At 34.3% G+C, this 17,243-nt stretch overlaps 1 protein-coding gene across 2 annotated transcripts in view; it reads left to right on the top strand.

The window, feature by feature from the left end:
* Arid2 (AT-rich interaction domain 2) overlaps positions 1-17,243 on the top strand; it is a 146,155-nt gene that overhangs the window by 88,378 nt on the left and 40,534 nt on the right. For both annotated transcript variants that reach the window (XM_020180477.2, XM_074083213.1), the window contains exons 7-15: positions 2,740-2,806; positions 2,903-3,153; positions 3,459-3,555; positions 3,638-3,847; positions 4,719-4,883; positions 9,443-9,524; positions 11,543-11,677; positions 12,247-12,443; positions 12,959-15,819. In XM_020180477.2, coding sequence (XP_020036066.1) covers positions 2,740-2,806; positions 2,903-3,153; positions 3,459-3,555; positions 3,638-3,847; positions 4,719-4,883; positions 9,443-9,524; positions 11,543-11,677; positions 12,247-12,443; positions 12,959-15,819 — 4,065 coding nt within the window. The remainder of the gene's footprint in view (positions 1-2,739; positions 2,807-2,902; positions 3,154-3,458; positions 3,556-3,637; positions 3,848-4,718; positions 4,884-9,442; positions 9,525-11,542; positions 11,678-12,246; positions 12,444-12,958; positions 15,820-17,243) is intronic.

The following is a 17,243-nucleotide window of genomic DNA, read 5'->3' on the forward strand; positions in this document are numbered from 1 at the left end:
TTTTTTTTTTTGTATGTGTATATGATATAGTTAATAGTCAAATTTTGTTTTCTTTTCAATTGAACCTGTGTATTTTTTGTTGAAAAACCTAGTTTTTCTCACTGTTAGAACATCACCTTTGCCATAAATTTGCTAGTCATGAATATATGGTCCTATTTCTACCTCTTCTATTTGCCCGTACTTTGAAGTCCCAAATTTTTATTCAAGATATTAGAATTCTTCCTGTTGAAATTTCACTAAAAAGTTGTGTTTTCTAACTGAAGAAAAAATTTTTTATTGTTGCCCATAGCCCATTGCTAAAAGTATTACTTCTATTTTTATATCTCCATGTAATTTTAAACTTTGGAAAGAAGGCCTTTAAATCTAATTTGACCCAATTCTTTTTTATATGTATCTCATCTCCCTTCAGTGCATTCTTTCCACAGTATAAGACATCCTTAACTATGTCTTTTAGTGGGGATATTTATTGGAAAAATTCTTTGTCTTTGTTTTTATATACACTATACTTATAGAGCTGTAGGTTTGGTTTTTTTTTTTAATCATTCTGTTGTTATGCCTTCTTTTTTAAGTAATCTTTCTTTTCCATAAATTGAATCTTCATTTCTTTGGTGTGGATCTTTACTTCTGAAATTCCAAAGTTGAACTTTCTTATTTCATTCTCCATGTCTCCTAACTGTCTTATATTCTGTTTAAGTCATTAATTTCCTTGACTTTTGTTTTTGTTTTTGTTTTTTTCAGTTCACTTAATCATTTTCCAGGTGTATCTAATATACCATTTTGACCCATCTGTTGTTTTGTATTGGAAAACATGTTTTCTTTGACCTTTCTCAAATTTGTCCTTTTTTTCTTTTATGCTTTTAATGTTTTGAATACGCATTGCATATTTTAACATATATTTTAATAATTAATGTAATCTAAATTATATGTAAATTAAATTTATAACAAGCATAAAATATAAATACAAAACATAACAAATTAAAAATATAATGTGCATATATCTAATAATTTTAGTATCTAGTGCTCTTGGATCTAATTTAACTCATTAACATGGTAGATTAATCCCTTATATTTTAGGTTATTTATGAATTGCATCATATCTGTTACTGTGGCGTTTTCATCATACTTGTTTGTGCGGGATTTTTGTAGATTGCAGTAAGTTTATTTGTCCACTTCTGTGTTGGATTTGCCAGGCATTTAAAAGAAAATACAATACTGGCCTAGAATGATTGTGTTAATTTATTCATTGATTTTCCAGGGAGTTAGTAGTGAAACCAAATCCGTGGAGATTGAGGAATAGGCCAGTAGTGAATAATTTAGGGCATTGTTTTTAACTCAGCATCAGCTGGGGCTGGTGGCTCATGCCTGTAATCTTAGCTACTCAGGAGGCATAGGCCAGGAGGATTGTGATTCGGGGCAAATAGTCAACAAGACCCTATCTCTGTTTGCTTCCACAGAAACTCCAGTTATCTTATTTTGCACTTTTGTTTGTATTCCCTGTGCCTCATTATGCTTTTTTTTCTGTTCATTTTTTTATCTCTTTAAACTTCAGAGCTTGTATTTTCTTGCTGTCTTTTCTAGTTCACTAATTATCTCTTAAACTTTAAGCAGGTGTTAAACCTATCCATTAAATTCATCACTTAAATTGTTTTTCAGTTCTAGAATTTTTCTATTTAGTTCTTTCTTTTAGTTTCCATTTCTTTGCCCAGATTTTCAGTTTTTTTATTTCTTTGAACTTATCAAAGGTCATTTTAAGCTTCATGTCTCATATGTTATTACTTGACATCCCTTTGACTTTATTTTTCTTGGTTATTGAACATTGTGTTTTCTTCATATACCTAATTCTTTTTTATTGTTACAAAACATTTATCATAGGGGTGTATGTGTGGTCTGTGTACATGCATGCAGTGGATCCCTTTGGTGGTCTCTTGAAGACTTGAATCTCTTAGACTAAGTGGCTTTAAATGCAAAACCACTTTGATTTTAAAAATCTATTATTCTGGAATAGATACATCATAATGTTAGGATTAAAACATGAATAGTTCCAGTGATTCTTTAATAGTATTAAGTGACATAGGCAGAGTTCATTTTTGTAAGATATATTAGTATAAAGGCATGTGATTTTTAGCTTGAAAAAGATTATTAAACAATTCGGTGAATTTTGACTCATGTCCTTCCACTTACAGAGCTCAGTATGGTTTATAAATACAGAATACTAGAAACCAAAACTTCACCACTCAGAAGTGTCTGTAAATGGGAATATTGGGATCATGTGCAATTTAAATGTGAAATTAATACCTCCCACAATTTTCAAATATTAGTCTGCATAAATCAGTATCTTCAATAGCTTTAAAAAGTATTTTGAAAATACCTGTTGTATGAGAAACAATGAAATTTTAGCACACATCAATATATCTTTTTTCCCCATTCACATTCACAAATGTTCTCATTTCTTTCAGAGACCTTAATAGGGTTCACTGGCCCCTGGGTTAAGACCCACTAATCATATATATTTTTTTATCCATGTATATATTTATATCCATATATATTTATATCTTATTATACTTAATACATAGGAAATCAAATATTTATACCAAAGATGTAAATTTATTGAGTGAAATTGTATCCACACAAACTTAAAAGTGTAGAAATACTGTATTTTTGTATTATATGTGACTTTCTGTAGTAATAGAAGAGTTGTTTCAAATCATTAGCATTTAGAATAATCATTTCTTATTACAGTTTTGGAAAGACATTGTTGATGATAGTGAAGTACGTGACCTCATATCTGACAGAAACAAGTCTCATGGTAAGTTAATGAAAGTACAATCATTAAGTAATTTTGAAATAGCAGTAACATTAAGTGAAATGTCAATTTAAGTGCATTTTGTGTTTTCTATTGCAGAAGGTACATCAGGAGAATGGATTTGGGAATCTTTATTTCACCCACCTCGAAAGCTGGGCATTAATGATATTGAAGGACAGCGGGTACTTCAGATTGCAGTGATTTTGCGAAATCTTTCCTTTGAGGAGGGCAATGTTAAGCTCTTGGCAGCTAACCGTACCTGTCTTCGTTTCCTATTACTTTCTGCACATAGTCATTTTATTTCTTTAAGGCAATTAGGCCTTGACACATTAGGAAATATTGCAGCTGAGGTAAGCATGTAACAGTACCTTAAAAATAGTTTTTATTGTTTGCAACATTTACTTTAAAATTTTCAGGTGTGGTCTTCTGTAGTTACTTATGTTTATACGATTTTGAAGGGTTTCATGTATTTGTTACTAAAAATGGTGTTACAGAAGTGCCATACATGGGTGGAGTAAAAGAAATATTTGAAATGATGCTTTAAATTTAGTGATAACTGTTCTTACAATGGTTACATTTTTATAAGTAATACAGGGCTGTCTTGTTCACTTTTATTAAATTTGAAACATCAGTGATAATTTTTCTTTTTTTCCAGCTTTTATTGGACCCTGTTGATTTCAAAACTACTCATCTGATGTTTCATACTGTTACAAAATGCCTAATGTCAAGGGATAGATTTTTAAAAATGAGGGGTGAGTACTCATTTTTTAAAGTAGACAGACCTTATCATTTGTTTGAAAAAAAAACCATAATATATGTGTGTATGTTTTTTAGGCATGGAAATTTTGGGAAATCTTTGCAAAGCAGAAGATAATGGTGTTTTAATTTGTGAATATGTGGATCAAGATTCATATAGAGAGATCATTTGTCATCTCACTTTACCTGATGTGCTGCTCGTAATCTCAACCCTTGAGGTGCTATACATGCTCACTGAAATGGGAGATGTTGCTTGCACGAAAATTGCAAAAGTAGAAAAGAGCATAGGTAAGACTAGACTGCAAATCTTCTAAATCATTTTCTTTATAGAGGAAAAATACTTAATATGGTACTATATAAAAACTTTGATATTTGTGGATTTTTTTGGTTTAATTTTAAGGAGTCATTACACCCCCTTAGACCATTTGTTTGCATTATCTTTTTTTGCCTGTTTTCAGTGTTGCCTGTTTTCATGTTGCTAACAGGATTGGGTGTCTATCAGTAATCGCTATTCCTTCTTTTTATATCTATTATTATATATAAAATATTAAAGTGACGAAACTGCTGTCTATGTCTGACTCTTTGAAAGTCAGTCTTTCCATTTTCAAATGGTCAGCTACTACTAGTATTTCACTTTTTGGAGTGAAATGAGCTTCCTTCTATTTCTGTAAGATGTTGGGACTGGTGCTGTCCTTATGATCAGTGAATTCATTCCTTTAGGGTTATCAGTTTTAAACAAAAATATGGAAGTATTCCATATTATAAACATTTTACTCAGATAAAAATGGTGTCTTTCTTGAAGTAAAGACTAAAATCTGAGTTAATAAAAGATTTAGCTTGAAAGTTGTTATTATCAAGAAATTAAGATGTCACTTTCTATATCAATAATTCCTAAATCTGGCTACACATCAAAATTATGAAGCTTACTTAAAATTTAGATTTCTTGTCCCCACCCCAGAGCTACTACATCAGAGACTTGAGTTTTTAAAACAAAACAAAAAATATTTTTTTAAAGATTCACAGGTAATTCAAATACACAATGATTCATGGACCAGCATTTGAGAAACAATAATCTGTACAACATGTATTCTCTAGAGATGACATTGTTTTATAATACTTATTTGCTAATAACTACTGGTTTCTTTTTCATTTATTTTAGACATGTTAGTCTGTCTGGTTTCTATGGATATTCAGATGTTTGGCCCTGATGCATTAGCTGCAGTAAAACTCGTCGAACATCCAAGCTCCAGTCAAGTTTTATCTGAAATTAGGCCACAAGCTATAGAGCAGGTCCAAACACAGACCCATGTAGCATCTTCCCCAGGTTAGTGATTTTACATATTTTTTTTTTCAGTATGCTTACTAGAATGTAAGATTTAATACTAAGGATAATTCAAATATGCATTACCAAGAAGTGGTGTTTTATAATAGAGTAGGCAAAAGAAAAATTTAGTTACATATTTTAAGTTCTTAGATATTTTACATTCCAGAGTAGCAAGATCAATGTAAGCGTGGAGGGAGAATAATAGAGAAATCAAGTTGAGAAGTATTTAGAGAAATGTGAGGATTAGGTATTGAAAACTGTGTGAGCAGTTAATGTACCAGTGGGCTTATTATTTATGATTTTTGGTGATGGAAAATGGATAAATTCTCGCAGATGATGATTAGGATACCTAAGTCTAATACCCCCAAGTCCTGGCCCAACATCACAGAATCAGACCCTAGGAGCAGACGTGTGTATACATGCACACACTTACACAATTATGTATTCCTACATGTGTACCTTTTCTGGAGTCCCTTGGCTCAATTCTGTTTAACTCAAATATCTTGAATTTTAGTACATACCTGCCTAATAAGCAGTCTCTTGTCAGTCCTTAGAATTCTTTCTCTTTGCTCATTCTGAGCCATCATTTTTATATTTTAGCAAATTCAGCCTTTATGTAGAATCTTTCTATACTTCCATTTGTCCTAACAAAAGCTAATCCAGCTTTTACTTCACGTCCCCTTCCACTTCTTCCCTCTCACCTCATCCTACCTCAGAGACACTTCTCTTTTCTTACACTTTTGAATGAAAGATGCTGTTTTCCCAGTTGCTCTCACCTCTCACTTTGTAATTCATTGGTATGAAGGCTATATAGAATGATTTTGCTCTACTTTTTCTTACCTCTTCACTTACAAACTTACTAGCATCTGAACTCTTTCTCCTTCAACTTAACTTTGTCCCAAGAAGAGATACTAATTTCTTCTGATGCTAATTTCTGTGCTTTAAACACCATTCTTTTCCATCCTTGTTCTCTTATTCTAAACCTCTCTTTCTTTCTTTGCTGCTTCTTTTCAGGTACAAATACATTCAGGTCTTTCTTATCCTCCCTCAAACCAAAAATTTCATTATCCTTAATCATTATCACATTTATCTATTCACCATATCTTTTTGAGTCTTCACAAATACTGTGGTCTCTTCAAATTAACCAGTGTCAATTCAGATTCATATCTTGCCAGCTATCTTTTCTCGCATTTAGTTATGATCCCAAACTCTGTTCTCTTCCAATTCGTAGTATTAAAATTATATACTCTATTTATGCAATGTATGTAATATATATACATATATATATATATATATATATATATATATATATCTCACCTATTTCATTGATTTCCATATGTCTTTCTAAATATTTGGTAATGTTGTACCACATGTCCATTTAACAGAACTGAACAAATAATAAAAGGAAAAAAAAAAAAGCAATTTTGATTGCCAGTAAACTCAATGAACTTTCACCCATAGGCAATAATTGTTAAACAGCAGTTGCATAAGCTGGGTATGGTGCTGCTTGCCTCTAATACCAGCACTTGGGAAACTGAGGCAGGAGGATCACGAGTTCAAGTCTAGCCTGGGCTACATAGTGAGACCTTGTCTCAAAAAGCAATACAAAACAAATTTGCCACAAATGCATAATAACCTTCAGTCAGAATATAAATGGTTTGTCAGCATTGATAGAGAAATGAAACAAATCATGTTGTCAGTTAAGTGGGTATTGAGGATGTGTTTTTATCCTGAAAGAAGAAATTGATAATAAAATTAATTGAGGCACAGAGAAATAGTGTCTAACGGAGAGTTACAGGAGTTGATAAATTGTCAGTGAATAACACTGAACTATATTGAGCCATTTGAGGGATATTCAATGAGAATATCTATGTACTATTTATAACTAAATAGAAGAGAATTACTATTTTTGCCTTAAGACCTTTAATCTTAACAGTTCTTTTGACCTCAACAGATGAACCCAATGCTCTGACCTATGATTTGGTCCTCCTTTGGCAAATGGACAAAATTAAACATTGAGAGTTTGTGGCCTATTCATTTATATAGCAATTCATTGATAGAGATAAAAACAGGTCTCTAGAAGTTAATTTTCAAGCTGAAGAACACTTTATTACTTATGCTCACTCTGAATAACATCTTTAAATTGTTTGAGTAGTTATTCTTTGTAGTTTGATTTTTTCCCCTCTATAGTTTAATGTTGTTCTCTATGCAATAGTCATACTCAAAATTTTTTGCCCTTCCTTTTATTATGAAAGCTTTTGATTTACCTTTTTGTTTTTAGATTAGCATCCAGATTTCATCATGATTTAATTAGCTCAAAGAATATGTTTTCTTGATAGATGTTAAACTGGCTTTTTAAAGTTAAATAATTATAATGGTTTTATAGTCCTTGGAATCTTGATACCACCATCCATTTCAAAAATACATGTTGGGCTGAAGGGGTTGCTCAGGTGGTACATAGTGCCTGCCTAACAAGTTAGAGGCCCTGATTTCAACCCCCAGTACTGCCAAAAATATATACATAGTGGGCTGCTGTGTAGCTGCATTGCAGAGTACAATGCACATGACCCTGAGGTTAATCCCCAGCACCTCACACCATACACACAAACTCTTCAACATCAGAAATTTTATAATACCCCTTTTTTACCTTGCCTTCATTCCAGTGTCCTTAAAGAATTTTGTGCTATTGTAATTCATTTTATACTTTGTACTTGTTTATTCACCACCTTATTCTGTTAAACTATAAAATAGACTTCTAAAGGTTTTTTTTTTTAATAATTCCTTATTCTATAAAGTTCTAAGTGGTTTTTTTTCCTATGAAGTGTGAACTTTTTTCTATAAGTTCTATTGAGCCAATCCGCCAGCCTTTTTTGTTGTTGTTGTTCTGGGTATTTTCCGGGCTGGCTTTAAACCTCTCTCCTTCTGATCTCTGCCTCCTGAGTAGCTAGGATTATAGGTGTGAGCAAATGGCTCCTTGCTAAATGTTTAAAAATTTATCATTGCAGGTTTTAGTTATAAATGGTACATCAAACAATAACAAATACATTATAAGGTTTTATGAATACTTAAGCAAAAAGTAAAATTATTGGAAGTGACTATCTTAATGAGATAGAAGACTTCCTCACTAATTCTCTAGACACTATTAATCTACTGTATTCGTCAGTGAGTATGGTTTATTCCAGTTTCATTCTAGCAATAAATATCAATTCAATCCCAAATTTCTCTCCTTATAGGTATTAATTGAAAAAATCTTAATTCATATGAATAACTAGATGAGGATTGAATTTGTAATTCTTTTCTTATATAAATTTTTTATTAGGATATATTCATTATATGAAGGGATTCATGGTAACAATTTGAGTTTGTAGTTCTTTGAACTTCTTCAGAATTATCCAAAAAAGTTTTAAGCTTATGTTTAGTAATCATCTGACCATTAGAGTTCTTCTTTTTTTTTTTTTTTTTGAGGAATTGTTTTTTGTTGAAAATCAAAGAATTATCAAGTGCCTGATTTGTGAGAATATTCATTGCCCACTCTTTATTTTTTATTTTTTGGTGGTACTGGGGTTTGATCTCGGGGGCTTGCACGTGTTAGGCAGGCAGTCTTTCACTTGAGCCATGCCCCCAACTCTTTAGATAGATTTTATTTATGTTTCTGGAAAGTATATAAAAATAATTAAGAAAATTGACTGTAAATTTTGTTTGCTACTTTTTTACTTAGAGGCACCTCTATAACCTGATATTGAAGAATAGAGACGTTTTAGCGCAATGGTTGTGAAAATCCAGAGTGAATCAGAATCACCTGATGGGCTTATATAAAGATTCCTAGGGTCCATAGTCTCTGAGGTTCCCAATGACGTGGGACCTAGGATTTTTCATTTCTAATAGTTCATTGTGAGGTGCTAATGCTACTATACTTTGAGGACTCTTGGCTTAGGAAAATTGAAATATTCAATATTCAGTTACTACATTTCAGTAGTTTTTGACCATTATGAAGTGCTTTATATCATGTACTTTGAATACATTTTTAGAAAATCTTCGCACTGAAGATATGCCCTATGTAATATATAAAAAACCATCTGGCACAGAATCTGTAAAAGCTATTTTTATGGGGAGGGGCATTCTGATGATTAAACTTGGGGCCTCCCACATGCTAATGATGTACTCCACCACAAAGTTCTTTGTCCTGTTTTAATCACTTTGAGTCGTAATTTTCTTATCTGTTCTACTTCACAGAAGAATTAGGGAAGATAATATATGTCAAGTATTTAGTCAATGTCTAGTCCATAGGAAACATAGTCTACATTATTAGCTAAATCATCCATATTATTATTATTTGAGTGATTCTGATGTTAAAATATGAAGCGTCCAAGATAGTGGCTGGTAAAATTGCTCCATTTATATTAATTTTTTTTCTCAAATTTGTATATTTTTGTATGTTTATATACCTTTTAAAAAGGTATTCATTGTGAATATTAATTGGTTCAATGTCCATGAACTAAATATGGAATACAGTAACTGAACTTGTAAAAATGTTGTAGCTAATGTATTTCTTTCTTTAGCTTCCAGAGCAGTTGTAGCACAGCATGTTGCTCCACCTCCAGGAATAGTGGAAATAGATAGTGAGAAGTTTGCTTGTCAGTGGTAAGTGGTTTATTTCTATTAAGGCTTTATCCCTGTGGAAGAATAAAGCAAAATAAAACAAGAAATGCTTTCAGTAGTCATCCAGAATGTTTTATTATGTATTTTCTTTTAGTTAGAGTAGGATATAATTTATATCAAGAAAGGGCAATTTTAAATCACTACACCTGTATTTTGACATCGTTTGAAAGAAAAATATTTTATCAAAAATTTCAGAATTGAAATTGCCTGACCAGAATTTAGTTAAATTATACCATTTAACTCTTTTTTTGGAGTAACATTTGTGTTAAAATGTTATCTTTCACTGTAAAAAATAATTTGATTGCAAAGTTTGCTCTTCTATAATTAATATTTTGTTAAAACCGAACTGGACTGATTTTTAGCAACATAAAACCAAGTTTTGTTGAAATTTCTCTTGTTTTCCATCTAAAACAAAACCTTTGTTTTTTTGAGATAGGATCTCACTATATAGCTCAGGCTGGCTGGCCTCAAACTCACAGTCTTCCTACCTTAGTCTCCCAAATGCAGGGATTACAGAAAGACCCCACCATGCCCAGCTTAGAGAAAAACCTCTTAATTAATTGATAGTTAATTTTCCCTTTTTGTGAGTAGTGAGGGGAAATTAATAAATGGTGAGCATAGCCATTGACTACCTTAACATAGCAACTTGATAATAATATCTTCATGAAGACTGAGTAGTCATATCTCAAAAAACGTAGTATCATTAAGATTTCATTTTGTCATGGTTAGTTGCCTAAACATTACTTATGAAGAAATTTAAGTTCTTTAGAAGATTAACAGATTGCAGTATGAAATCATTTTCCAATGAAATATTTAAAAAAATTTCTTTCCTTGATCCCTTATCTCTCATTCTCTACCATTATTTGTCTCCATGCTCCTATCACTGTGTTCCATATTTTGGTGTTTTCATGTCTTTGTTCCTATGACAGTTCTCTCTAAACTTTTCTACTTCATGGTTATGGTTTTAAATATCTCTAATTATTTGTGTTTTTTTCCACCTTCTCTGTTTTTACACATTAATCCCTTATACTTGAGGAATCTCTTCCAATAATACTTGGAAAATTTTGCCTTCTACCCTGCAACCAAAATGATGGGGTTTTTTTTCCCCTACCCTTTTTGAAATCTTGGTTTAGAGAGGATTATGAAAGTTTCAAAGATCATGTTCCAAAACTACAGTAAAGTGTGTGTGTGTGTGCATGTGTGTGGCATAGATTTATTTTCTTACAAATCCAAGTTCACATTTCTGCCACTTCTTGGAGAGGGGAAGAGAATTATTTTATAATTATTTTATCATAATTATTATTTGATTAAATTTATAAGAAACAACTTCGTTGGCCTATTATGCATAGTGAGTTTTGAAAAGAGATCTATAAAGATAAATAGGCCTCGAATCCTAACTTGTAGATAAGTTACTTTGAGTAAAAGAGAAACTGAAGTTTGTATTAGTTTGAAACAAGCTAGCAAATAGAATTGTTTTTTAAATGAGGAAAAAGGAATGTACACTATAGGAAGTATTGTTTCAGGGAGTAGTTTGGAATCTTTGGTAACTTTTTCTGAAGGAATTTGATCCAAGAGCTAAGAAAAGTTTAACCTTAGTCCATTTTTTCCACTGTCTTCCTCTACTCCAACACAACATGTCCTGTCACATCATGATTATTACATACAGGAACTCAAATAGATATTCACTAAGTAAAACTACTTCTTAAAGACATTTGTTGCCAACAGACCAACTATGCTTTTGCCGGCATGTGAATAGTTTTTATGTTTGTTCTTAACGATATTTTTAACACTACAACAAGTGTGATTAAGTAGTTAATCTGTTTTTATTTCATTTATCTAAAACCTAGCATGTACTTTTGCTACTAATATATGAGGTAGTGAAAAATAATTAGTTATAATTATTAATTTATAACATACTGCCTTCAAATAGATTTAGTATATTTAAGTATGAACTTTTTTATAGTATATTATATAATGCCTTTACTTTTCTTCTCTTCTAGGCTGAATGCTCATTTTGAAGTAAATCCAGACTGTTCTGTCTCTCGAGCAGAAATGTATTCTGAATACCTCTCAACTTGTAGTAAATTAGCTCGTGGTGGAATCCTCACATCAACTGGATTTTATAAATGTCTTAGGTAGGATGCATAGTTCTTTAAATAAAATTCATTTACATGACTTATAACCCTCTTGGTCTTTAGAGAAAATACCAAGTATCTATCTATTTTTAAATGTTTCTGTTACTTGAAATTTCATGAGTAGATACTAGTTTAAATAAAAGGCATTAGAATTTGTGTGGTAGCATTTATGAAAAATAGAAAAGAAGTTTTATTTTTTTTCCTACCTACTTTTGCACATAGAAGACATTGGTTCCTTTTAATCTTGAATAATAGTCTATAATTAATACTTGTGTCTTCAGATAACAAATATTTGATATTTTGCTAGGTTCATAAAATTGATATCTTTAAATGACTTATGTAGTGAAATTGCTTAAAACTCAACAACATTGATGCTAAAGATTTTCTAAATTGGAGAATTAATCTATATTTCTCTGTTTCCCACCTTTGCAAAATACAATGATAGGACTCACACTTGTTCATACATAAGTAGTAAATACAGTGCCAATGGTCATTTAAATGTTAGAAGCCAGTGTTTTTTGGTTAACGTGCTAGTTACCATAACTAACTGAGTATGAATTACTTTACAGAACAGTCTTTCCAAATCATACAGTGAAGAGAGTGGAGGATACCAGTAACAATGGGCAGGCACATATTCATGTGGTAGGAGTGAAACGGAGGGCTATACCACTTCCTATTCAGATGTACTATCAGCAGCAACCAGTTTCTACTCCTGTTGTTCGTGTTGATTCTGTTCCTGATGTGTCTCCAACTCCTTCACCGGCAGGTATTATTTTTTAATGTGTTTTTAGTGGTGGTGGTTTTCTTTTTTCTCTGTCCTCTCCTCTCCCCTCCCTTCCCTCCCCCTCCCTGTCCTTCCCTTCCCTTCTCCTTTCCAGATGTGTTTCACAATGTAGCCTATCCTGGCTCTGCCTCCTGAGTACCATGCCTACCTTTTATTCTTTAATATGTACTAATTATTGCTATTATAATAAACTGAATGAGCAATATCTATTATATATACATTTAAAATGTATAACTTTGCCTTGTTTTTCCCTGTAGCATTTTTTTACTTGGTCTCTTAGTATATTTATATGATTCAGAGTTGTTGGTTGTTAATTTCTTTTTCTGACTGTATAGGGGTTTGAACTCAGGGCCTCACAGTTGTGAGGCAGGTGGTCTACCACTTGAAGGATGTTAATTTATTAAAACCATTTTTTCTTGTATTAAGTAAAATAATTCCTACTTAGAACTTTTAAGTCATTTCATTTAAAATTTTGGCTTTTTTCTCGGTATTCACAGGAATCCCTCATGGATCACAAACTGTAGGAAATCATTTTCAGAGGACTCCTGTAACCAACCAGTCTTCAAGTTTGACTGCAACACAAATGTCCTTTCCAGTACAAGGTGTTCATACTGTGGCACAGACTGTTTCAAGAATTCCACCAAATCCTTCAGTTCATACCCACCAGCAACAAAATGCTCCAGTGACAGTCATTCAAAATAAAGCTCCAATTCCTTGTGAAGTTGTTAAGGCTACAGTAATCCAGAATTCTATACCCCAGACAGCAGTTCCTGTTAGTATTGCTGTTGGAGGAGGACCTGCACAGAGTTCTGTGGTTCAGAATCATAGTACAGGGCCACAGCCTGTTACAGTTGTGAATTCTCAGGCATTGCTTCACCATCCACCTGTAATTCCACAACCATCTCCATTACACACAGTGGTACCAGGACAAATACCTTCAGGCACTCCTGTTACAGTAATTCAGCAAACTGTCTCACAGAGTCATTTATTTGGCAGAGTACAGAATATACCAGCATGTACATCTACAGTTTCACAGGGTCAACAGTTAATCACCACATCACCCCAACCTGTGCAAACTTCATCTCAACAGACATCAGCTAGTAGCCAGCCACAAGACACTGTTATCATAGCACCCCCACAGTATGTAACAACTTCTGCATCCAATATTGTCTCAGCAACTTCAGTTCAGAATTTTCAGGTAGCTACAGGACAAATGGTTACCATTGCTGGTGTTCCAAGTCCACAACCTTCAAGAGTAGGATTTCAGAACATTGCACCAAAACCTCTTCCTTCTCAGCAAGTTTCATCAACAGTGGTACAGCAGCCTATTCAACAACCACAACAGCCAACCCAACAAAGTGTAGTGATTGTAAGCCAGCCAGCTCAACAAGGTCAAACTTATGCACCAGCCATTCATCAAATTGTTCTTGCTAATCCAGCAGCTCTTCCAGCTGGTCAGACAGTTCAGCTAACAGGACAACCAAACATAACTCCATCTTCTTCACCATCACCTGTCCCAGCTACTAATAACCAAGTCCCTACTGCCATGCCATCTTCTTCTACTCCTCAATCACAGGGACCACCACCTACTGTCAGTCAAATGCTATCTGTGAAAAGGCAGCAACAGCAGCAGCACTCACCAGCACCCCCAACACAGCAGGTACAGGTACAAGTTCAGCAGCCACAACAAGTTCAGATGCAAGTTCAGCCTCAGCAGACAAATGCAGGAGTTGGTCAGCCTGCTTCTGGTGAGTCAAGCTTGATAAAACAGCTGCTGCTTCCAAAGCGTGGTCCTTCAACTCCAGGTGGTAAGCTTATTCTCCCAGCTCCACAGATTCCTCCCCCTAATAATGCAAGAGCTCCTAGCCCTCAGGTGGTCTATCAGGTGGCCAATAACCAAGCAGCTGGTTTTGGAGTACAGGGGCAAACTCCAGCTCAGCAGCTATTGGTTGGGCAGCAAAATGTTCAGTTGGTCCAAAGTGCAATGCCACCCACAGGGGGAGTGCAAACTGTGCCCATTTCAAACTTACAAATATTACCAGGCCCACTGATTTCAAATAGCCCAGCAACCATTTTCCAAGGGACTTCTGGCAACCAGGTAACCATAACAGTTGTGCCAAATACAAGTTTTGCAACTGCAACTGTAAGTCAGGGAAATGCAACTCAGCTCATTGCTCCAGCAGGTATTACCATGAGCGGAACACAGGCAGGAGTTGGACTTCAGGTGCAAACCCTTCCAGCCACTCAAGCATCTCCAGCTGGACAATCATCATGTATCACTGCTACTCCCCCATTCAAAGGTGATAAAATAATCTGCCAAAAGGAGGAGGAAGCAAAGGAAGCAACAGGTTTACATGTTCATGAACGTAAAATCGAAGTCATGGAGAACCCGTCCTGCCGACGAGTAACCACAAACACCAGCAATGGAGATACAAAAGAAAATGAAATACAGGTGGGAAGTCTTTTAAATGGGAGAAAGTACAGTGACTCAAGTCTACCTCCTTCAAACTCAGGGAAAATTCAAAGTGAGATTCATCCGTGCTCACTAATCAGTAATGGGCCATCATTAGAATTAGGTGAGAATGGAGCATCTGGAAAACAGAACTCAGAACAAATAGACTTGCAGGACATCAAAAGTGATGTGAAAAAACCCCTAGTAAATGGAATATGTGATTTTGATAAAGGAGATGGTTCTCATTTAAGCAAAAACATTCCAAATCACAAAACTTCCAATCATGTAGGAAATGGTGAGATATCTCCAGTGGAACCACAAGGGACTTTAGATGCCACTCAGCATGATACTGCCAAAGGTGATCAACTAGAAAGAATTTCTAATGGACCTGTATTAACTTTGGGTGGTTCTCCATCTATGAGCAGTATACAAGAGGCTTCAAATGTGGCAACACAGCAGTTTAGTGGTACTGATTTGCCTAATGGACCTCTAGCTTCAAGTTTGAATTCAGATGTGCCTCAGCAACGCCCAAGTGTAGTTGTCTCACCACATTCTACAACCTCTGTTATACAGGGGCATCAAATCATTGCAGTTCCCCACTCAGGATCAAGAGTGTCCCATTCTGCCCTATCATCTGATGTTCGGTCTACAAATGGCACAGCAGAATGCAAAACTGTGAAGAGACCAGCAGAGGATACTGATAGAGAAACAGTCACAGGAATTCCAAATAAAGTGGGAGTTAGAATTGTTACAATCAGTGACCCCAACAATGCTGGCTGTAGTGCCACAATGGTTGCAGTGCCAGCAGGAGCAGATCCAAGCACTGTAGCTAAAGTAGCAATAGAAAGTGCTGTTCAGCAAAAGCAGCAGCATCCACCAACATACATACAGAATGTGGTCCCACAGGTAAGTCAGCTACTGTCATGTTTCTCTTTTCGTAAAATTCTCATCTGTATATAGGATTTTGGGGGGGAATACACTGGTTTTTCCATATCACACTTTAAAAAAGTTATGTCCGCTCACTGATCCTCAAATTTTCTGCTTTTTCTGGTTTAATATTAAAACAGTTTTCAGTTGTTAACTTTAGCCTATGGCTTAACGATTCTTTCACTATTGTTACTTTAGATCCAGGTCTGTAGAAACAGTCTGTTAAACAGTTGCTAGTTTAATATCTTTTAAAGAATTTTAAAAATGTATATTAGTGTCCTTTCTCAATTTACTGCCCAGCATGAAGGGGACTTCCTAAAAGTACTCCAAGTGGGGATTTCTGTATTTGATTTTGTGTGCGTTGTTGCGGCCCCTTTTACAGTCCTTTTGTAAAAAGGATGAGTCACATAAGGAAATTAAAGTATGTTCTTGTTGTTAATTTATGTATGAAACTAGTTTCCTTTATTCCTTTTTCCCCCTCTTCAGTACTAAGGATTGAACCCAGGGTCTCAAGCATGCTAGGGAAGCACTCGAACTCCTTTGTTCTTAAAAAAGTGTTACTTAGGTTGGGGATGTGGCTCAGGTGGTAGAGTGCCTGTCTGGCAAGCGTAGCCCCTGAGTTCAAATTCCAGTACTACCCCCAAAACAGTTAACTTATAATTTCATTTTGTTTCAGGTATTCTGATACTCTGTTTTTTTTACTCCCTTCCTCTTCTGTCGTCTTCTGATTTTTCCTATCAGAAGGATAAATCTCATCTCTGCATGCCCTAGTAATAAATAAAAGTGTTTTCTATGGTCTGTTGTACTGAACTGAGCATCCAGTCAGCCAGTAAAGATTTTTAAAGACAATCTTACATGCTACTTCCAAAGAAATCATGGGTCACTGTCCAGTCACCAGCAACTGTTTCCTGGATCACTTCTCTTTCACTGTGTCTTTGCTAATTTAGTATATTGCCAGAGCCCTCCTTGACTATTGCCAACTCTGCGAGCACTCTCCTGGTTTAGGTTTCTTCTTTAAGCTTATAGCAGTGACAGCAGGTGTACAAGCACTGTTGGCATTAGGACCAAATCTAGGTATGGGGACAGCAAATGGAAGATGCAAGAACAAATTGAAGAGTCTCTTGATCCAAACCAGTTCTTCCACTAATACGTATCTTTCTTCATATGAATGGATAAAGTTGGACTTTGCTCTTGGGGCATGATGGAATTTGAATATATATGTTGTTATTGCCTAAATACATTTCAAAATAACTAAGTTGTACATTCCTTAGTATTTACATGTCAGTAATACTGAGTGATTGGTAGAAAATACTAAATACTAGATTTTACTCAAATGGTTGCACAAATTGAATTTTTCACTTAAATATAGTACAATGTTGAGTATATAGTAAACATTCAATAAG

The sequence above is a fragment of the Castor canadensis genome, chromosome 8 (genome assembly GCF_047511655.1).
Source record: "Castor canadensis chromosome 8, mCasCan1.hap1v2, whole genome shotgun sequence".
In the NCBI taxonomy this organism is placed as follows: Eukaryota; Metazoa; Chordata; class Mammalia; order Rodentia; family Castoridae; genus Castor; species Castor canadensis.